Source organism: Cloeon dipterum, chromosome 2 (assembly GCF_949628265.1).
Source record: "Cloeon dipterum chromosome 2, ieCloDipt1.1, whole genome shotgun sequence".
In the NCBI taxonomy this organism is placed as follows: Eukaryota; Metazoa; Arthropoda; class Insecta; order Ephemeroptera; family Baetidae; genus Cloeon; species Cloeon dipterum.
In genome coordinates, this window is record NC_088787.1 from 526,658 (window position 1) to 534,100 (window position 7,443).

At 46.3% G+C, this 7,443-nt stretch overlaps 2 protein-coding genes across 3 annotated transcripts; one reads left to right on the forward strand and one right to left on the reverse strand.

The window, feature by feature from the left end:
• Window positions 1-556: 556 nt before the first annotated feature.
• Window positions 557-3,718, forward strand: LOC135936925 (uncharacterized). The gene is made up of 8 exons (XM_065479934.1): window positions 557-885; window positions 1,142-1,329; window positions 1,383-1,800; window positions 1,859-2,006; window positions 2,058-2,512; window positions 2,645-3,235; window positions 3,289-3,442; window positions 3,500-3,718. Exons 1-8 carry the CDS (start codon window positions 580-582, stop codon window positions 3,679-3,681), a joined length of 2,442 nt encoding a protein of 813 aa, XP_065336006.1. The 5' UTR covers window positions 557-579; the 3' UTR covers window positions 3,682-3,718.
• Window positions 3,719-4,372: 654 nt separating this feature from the next.
• On the reverse strand, window positions 4,373-7,112 carry LOC135937168 (CLIP domain-containing serine protease HP8-like). Of its 2 annotated transcripts, XM_065480257.1 has the most exons (12): window positions 7,076-7,112; window positions 6,636-6,735; window positions 6,428-6,580; window positions 6,271-6,380; window positions 6,057-6,215; window positions 5,971-6,007; window positions 5,794-5,916; window positions 5,564-5,746; window positions 5,300-5,509; window positions 5,131-5,231; window positions 4,915-5,079; window positions 4,373-4,853 (listed from the first exon to the last, which is right to left on the reverse strand). In XM_065480257.1, exons 2-12 carry the CDS (start codon window positions 6,697-6,699, stop codon window positions 4,470-4,472), a joined length of 1,689 nt encoding a protein of 562 aa, XP_065336329.1. In that variant the 5' UTR covers window positions 6,700-6,735; window positions 7,076-7,112; the 3' UTR covers window positions 4,373-4,469. The 2 variants fall into 2 exon arrangements, with proteins under 2 accessions (XP_065336329.1, XP_065336331.1); XM_065480259.1 differs by lacking the exon at window positions 7,076-7,112 and having other exon boundaries at window positions 6,638-6,734.
• Between the last annotated feature and the right edge of the window lie 331 nt (window positions 7,113-7,443).

Genomic DNA, 7,443 nt, shown 5'->3' on the forward strand with positions numbered 1-7,443 from the left:
GAGTATGACGCCTGTTGCCTCGATTTCCTCGTGATTACAATGAACCCAATTTGGTGCAGAACCTACTTTTCGCCAAAAGGCGATGGCTTGAAAGAAGCCATACTTGCTGACACGAATCTCGCAGAGATCTTAAACTGTTATAAATAAATATGTTTAAACTAAGAAGTATATTTTTTACTTGAACCAAGCAGAAACACAAACAAAGGAAATGTCCATATTTAAAAAAAATTAAATTTTTGGTTTAATATATAAAACTGGTCATTCAGCGTGGGAAATTTCTATCAAAAGCGTCAACTTGAGGTTCGATCACTGATGCAAACTCCAATAGATAGGTAGAAGTTGCAGAGAGAGCTACAATGTCTTGCTCCGCCCAAACCCTGGACCTTATTGTTTACCTGCAACCTGCCCAACGTGCAAGCTGCGCAGGTTGCATATAGAACCGGACGACACAGCCCAAAAAGCACTGCTCATTCCCCACCTCTCCTTTCGCGCCCAGTCGAGAGGCAAAAATAAAAATTAAAAAGCGGCCTCTCAGTCAGTCGTCTGGCAGGAGGAGTCGTGGGCACTTATTCTGCAAGCATGGCTCTTCGAGTTTTATTGATTTGGCTGCTTGGCGCGAGGTTCGCCTCCGGTGTCGACTTCAGCCCCGTCTACGAGTGGCACAAATTGGACTTTGCGTGGCCCTCGCAGGAGAGCAGGCAACAGGCTGTCAATCAGAGTTTCAAGCAGGAACAAATCCAACCTCGATACATGGCGGCGTCCGGCGACAAACTTTTCTTCAGCCTTCGCAGACAGAACGGCTTTCCGTCTACCCTCGTGTGGCTGCCGACCCACACGGCGTCAAAATCTCCAAATTTGAATCTTTTTCCGTCCTGGCAAGTTAATGTAAGTTACATCTCAACTAAATGTAAACACTTTTAGTTTAAAATTAAATATTAAAATGGTGCCGCGCCCATTATTTAAGTCTCCGATTTATGCGCTGCTGAAAAGCGCTCTATTTCCGCTTTGCGGAGGACCGTGGACTATTTGATTGGTGAACAGTAACGGATAAAACCGCCAGCCAATCAGACCATCCGTGGTCCTCCGCCGTGCCAAAATAGTTCACTTATTTTTTATTCAATTTAATTATATACATTTGAAGGCGTCGGCAAATGACATCTGCAGTGGGATTCGGCAGCCAAAAACCTTGCAAGTGGACACGAAGGGCCGACTGTGGGCTCTGGACGACGGTGACAAAGGTTCGTGTCCACCTAAACTGTGGATTTTCCACGTGGATAACGAATCCGTTGAGTTTGTCCACCAGTTTCCAGACGGCATGTTCGATACTAGGTTCGGTCCTCGGAATAAATCGCATATTAAGGAACTAATCAAGTTGTCCTCAGCACGGACCATTGGAAGACCATGAATGACATGGTGTTGGACGAGTGGGATGACGACATCCTGGCGTACATCGCGGACGGACGTTCCGAACAGCTCGTCGTGTTCAGTCTCAACAGATTCGAGTCGTGGAGCGTGGAAACCGGAAGAGTGGGCCTCCAATCGATCGCCCTTTCGTCAAAATCCAGACTCTTGTACTCGAACGAGTTCAGGGGCACAAGATTATTTTCCATCTCCGCCGATGACCTCCGGAATGGAAAAACCAGCGTGGACTTGAACCAAATTGGCGACTGGACTGCGAGGAGTGTTTACAGTATGATCTCGGACAGCGACGGCGTCCTGTACTCTGCTTTCTACGAAAAAAGCTTCATCCACCAGTTTGATTCGAGGGACGTCTTCAGGGAAGAGACCTTTCACGACGAGGTATGTACTTTTAATAATTGTAAATAACAAAATCGAGTTAAATTCATTAACCTTGAAGGGGAAAACTCTACGAGCCGTGGGGAGAATGTTTTCCTTCGCACTGGACGCCTCCAGGAACTTCTGGCTGATGGTGGTAAACGAAATTGCCGGTCAGAAATTCTACAAGCTGATCAAGACTTCACTAGCAACTAAACCGAATTTAACAAGTAAATAATCAATTTTCTTCCTCAGGGCACTTTTAAATATATATTTTACAGCGACAGCAGTCCTTCCAGAGCTGGATTTCTGCAAAGAAAACAGCGGAGTGTGCAAGAACGGCGGCGTTTGCGTCAGTCTGAGCGAGCAGGAGGGAAACTACTTGTGCGACTGCGCGGAAAACACGTTCGGGCAGCACTGCGAAGTGTTGCAAGACACTCCAGTCCTGCTTTCAGAGCAGCAGATGGCCCTCAGGCCCGGCAGTATGAACACCGTCTTCGAGTGGGACAAAATGGACTTCGATTGGCCTTCCGAGAAGAGCAGAGCAGACGCCGTCAGGGACGGGAGCTACTACCCTGGCAAATTGCCACCCTTCTACCTCGCAGCGCACGGCAACAGGATTTTCCTCAGCTTCTCTCGATACGAGGGCGTTCCCGTGACCCTCGCGTCCCTGCCGATGACCAACGCACTCTCCGTGTCTCCGAAACTCACCCCGTATCCGTCCTGGCTAATGCAGGTAAGGGATGATTTATTTATTAAAATTTATTGCACAATTACATGCAAGACAGCCCCCTCCACAACTTTTATCAGTTCACAACCCGGAAAAATTAGATATCCAAGGAGAAACCTTTTCCCGCCATTTTTGCAGAAAAAAGGGTACTGTAGCGTTCTGCAAGACATCAAGGGCCTGGCAGTGGACTCTCTGGGCCGCCTGTGGGCCGTGGACAACGGGCAGGACGAAAAGTGCCGGCCGAAGCTGTGGATTTTCAACCTGGGCGACGACGACAGACTGGAGCGGGTGCACGAGTTCCCTGAGCACGTCGTTCGGCGGCGCGGCCCCAGGTGGCTGACCGAGATTGTGCTGGACGAGGCTCAGGGCGACACCCTCGCGTACATCGCGGACTCGCCTGGAAGCGCCGCTCGCCTCGTCGTCTTCAGCTTCAACCTGCGGAAGTCGTGGCGCGTGCAAAACCAGTTCAAGGATATGGACGCCCTGGCCATCTCGCCTCTCAACCTTTACGTCGGGGGCACGGTGTCCAACGAGGTGCGTTCGGTGCCTCTGAAGGATCTCAGGACGGGGGCGCGCTATCCGAGTGTCACGTTCGTCGGAAACAAGACGGCGCCGTCCAGGAGGATGGCCGTGGACAGAAACGGAAAGTTGTATTTCGACCTGGTGATGAAGAAGTCCATAGCCACCTGGAACACCAATTCCTCCTTGGCCGAAGAGAATTTTTACACGGTAAGTCCTGGCTTCGGAATTTGTCCGAAATTAATTTATAATTAAATTTGAAGGATGTCAACGTGATCGACCACTGGCCCTTCCTGTTTGCCTTCGACGAGCTGAACAACCTGTGGATGATGACCATAATATCCGCGAGGCAGCTTAAGTACAAAATGTTCAAGGTCGAACACGGCACCGACGAGTCTCTTTCCAACACGGACGCAGGTGAATTTTTTTCAATTAAATTTGCATAATTTAGAGATTTATTTGTTTTACTTGAAGACCTGGAGGCGTGCCGCTTGTGCAAAAACGACGGCGTTTGTGTCAGTCTGAGCGAGCAGGAGGGTCACTTTCGCTGCGACTGCGCCGAAAACTTCAAAGGTCACCTCTGCGAGACTTCTTTGAAGCAGCAGGAACCTTCTTTTGTAAAAACTGTCATCGTTTATCCAGGCGATGATTTTTGAGAGATAAATAATTAAATAAAAACAAGATTTGGCTAGACGCATTCGTTTGTTTGGCGCTTGGATAAAATAATAATTCACATTTTAAAAATAATAAAGTATTTTTTAGAGAAGAGGAAAGATTTTTATTTCGTGTGCCGCGCGCGGCAGATAGAAATTCCGCGACGAGCGAGAGACGTGAGATGAGCCGACGACCTCGACAGCGCCTTTTGTGCCTTTTTTTGTGTGGCGCGGGGAATTACCGCGGACCGGTTATCTCATCCGCGACTTTATTTACTCGTGCTGCATGCAGAGAGGATGAAAAATAAAATCTAGTAGGAGCCAGTTTCTTTTAACTTCTCTTTTCCTCGTTTAACGTGCGTCGCCGGGATGATTTTTTTTTTGCTGAACACGGAAACAAAAAATGCGTGTATTTTAAACTTAATTAAAAGAGGTTTAAGTTAAATTTCGCTATTTATTAAGTTTGGCGAAGCCGTAAAGGTCTTTGCTCCCAATGGAAAAAAAGAAAGAAAGAATTGTGCTCGCGCCGCGAGTTTGCTAATAACAGAGAGCTGCGGCCTCGACAGTGAAAATTACACACACGACCTCGGAGAACTAACATTCATTCTCGCTCGCTTGCGTCGGGCGTCTCGATTTTATTGCTGCGACAGAGTATATTCTCTGCTGGGTCCCTTCGAGATGAAAAAAATGCGTGTTTATTAAAAATAATTGTTTATTTTGCTGTCATCACGAGAAAAAAATTGTGTATTTTTAAAATAATTAATGCATGCAAATATTATTTATTTTCGAAATTATTGAAAGAAGATGTCGGGAGAGTTTTCGACAATCCAGTCGAGATAAAACGCAACGTCGGTGAACAAGGAAAATCCGTCAGGGTTGCAAACGGTTTCCTTCTTTCCTCCGCGAATGATCACTTTCGCCTTTCCCGCGCTGACCACGCCCCTGACGAACCAGCGGCCGTTTTTCCCGCCAATGGACAGGCTGCCCCCGCTGTCTCCGACGCAGGCGCTCGCGCCTTTGGTGTGTCCGGCGCAGAAGTTGTCTCCTGGCTTGAGTTGCTTCCCGAAAAAGGGTCTGTCGCTCAGGTAGCACTCTCTGTTGGAGCGAATGGCCAGTTGTGCCTCCTGCAGCGTCGTCGGCACCGAAAAGTTCTCGGCAAGCCCGAAGCCGACCAACTGCGCGGACACAGCAATTAATTAATTCGTGCCTGACTCGTCTTAAAGCCGTCCAACTGACCACTGCCGATTTATTAGCGACGCGCTCCAGGTCGGATCCCTCGTTCCACAGGCAAATGGGACGCACGTGCTCCGTGATTTGAAATCCCGTCTCGAAAATGATGAGACCGACGTCGAAATGGAACTGCCCGCCCACGTAGTTGGGGTGCGTGACCAGTCTGCTCGGCTGGAATTGCGTCATAAAGTGAAATAATCATTTTCCGAATTATTAAATTACTTTTAGAGTCTGGATTTTCGCGTCACTGCTTGAATAAGTGTCGTACTTTCCGATCGTCACCTCGTAGTCTCTCGGGTTATTCTTGAAAATGCAGTGAGCCGCTAAAACATTAACATTTTTAGTCGGTTTCAATTAAATACGATTTCTTCGGGAAGGAAAATTGACCGACCTGTCAGAACTGTCTGTTTGGAAATGAGAGTTCCTCCACAGAGCAATCCGAGAGCATTGTTTCGGACAAGCGCGTGCCACGGATGAGCGTCTTCGCGCGCTTGGAACCCTGAGTAGACGAACTGGACCACCCGATCATCCCGTTTCTGCCTGCTGCCCGATTTCTTCGTGCCACAATCGGCAAAGCTGAGGTTGTCTGCGTTGCTGAATCCTGTTTGCCAAGCTTCTAATTTAAAAAGTACGAAATTGATATAAAAAATCTTACTTTTCATCGCAGTTATGTCTGGCGGCGTGGAGGGAAAGACCGAAATGTCATTCGTGTTCGCCGCGATCGACCGGATGTACTGCAAAATGTCCAAAAAGATGTCTAAATGGTTTTTGTTCAGCCTCAGTCCCCGCAAGAAGTATCTTCCGTTGTGAAAATTGACCAAGTAGCGTCCTGTGTGGGCTGAAATTTTTTTAATTAATTTTATCGCCTCGATTTTAAATTGGTACCTCCAGCAGAAACCGAATCTTGCACGCAGATTACATTTTTAGGCAGAACATTCCAGTTGGCGAGTTCTTTTGCGTCTTCTCTGCTTTGATTTTTTAAACACGTCTCTCGAGGAGCCAGAGTTTCTGGAATTAAAGGAAAAAAATTGTTTTAAATTGATAAAAAGGTTGTCAACTTACGCGGAAGCAACGAATGCCACCAGTTTGCACCCGGATTCTGTAAAAATAATCAGTAATTTTTTAAATGCGTGAAACCTGAGACTTGCCTGCTGCAGAGTAAAATAGTCCGAGTCGATTGTCCTTTCGCGGTTGAACAGACAAATTGGAATTGCGCCACTCGGCATTTGCTCCGTTTTGTACAGACGCACCAAAATTCCGTCTTCGCCCGCTCTCTCGTTTTGGCTCAACGAAATCACCTCCTTTACCTACGAGAAATTCATTCCTATTTCGGATTTAAAATAAAATGTATTCTCGGCGTACTTTGACGTTTTTTCCGAGGCACTCTTTCTTGTCGAACATCATCTCGCTGGCGCACTTGCCGACAAAGACCAGCACTTTTTGCACGTCACTCGATTTAATTCGGCATTCGACTGCGATTGCGAATTAAAATAAATATTATTTAGAATCGGAATGTCACCTGGTTTGTGCGTGAGGATGGTGGTTTGCGAAACGACGATTCCGTAGCAGTGCTCGTGCTCGTGTCGCACATACGCGAGCCACGCGCTCCGGTTTTCGTGTCGGTGCCAAATGCCGCAGTTCGCCACGCTCAGGTTTTCTCCCTCGTCAAAAACTTAAGAAAAGAATTGGTTTAACAAAACGTGGACAAATAAAGGTAAAGCACTCACACGGAGCTTTGCCGCTGGCGATTTTTATTGCGAGGAGGAAAAGTAGAAGAACAGGAAAATCCATCGTTGAAATCTCCGACGTCCCCGATTTGAAATTCTCCTGGAAAAACAGGTTTGAAACTGCGAAACCTTTGAAATCTAATTTTATTTCTCAACATTGAATTTCATGAAAAGGTTTCAAACGCTGTTGAAATCGAAATACGCCAAAAAATGTGCTCAACCACGAGAAATTTTGGAGAAAACTTGAATTTTGCAAATTTTGCATCGATCAACTGTTTATTATTGCGTCCAACAATCAAAATCAATAATTTCCAATACTCGCCCTGCATAAATCGACCGCTTTTAATTAAAAGTAATGTTTGAACGCCATTTTTCGCTTATTATGAAACTGGAGATTTGAACGGCTGCACCCCGCTGTTAGAGCGAATAATTTTTCTTACCTGCTGTCGCACGCGCCGCGATCTCGCAGCGACTGCGGTCCAGCTCTTTCTTTGTCTTCTTATTTTTCTCCTTTCAACGCCAACGTGAATTTTTGTTTGGCGCTTCAGCCGAGAGGAGGAGCGTCGCGGAAGCAGAATTTCGAAGGAGGAAATTTCAAGAATGGCAGCAAAAGGTACAAAGCATGCTCTCCTATTCGCAAAATCTTTTAAAAGTTTAAATTTTCTGGTGCGTTTGCTCGGCTGAACCGCAATTAAATTATTTTGAATAAAAAATTGCATTTTTCTAATTATTCCTAAATACACGTTTCAGAAGAGGAGTTTTTCTTTTTTTACAGACAGATTAAATTAATTAATATTCTTATCAGTTC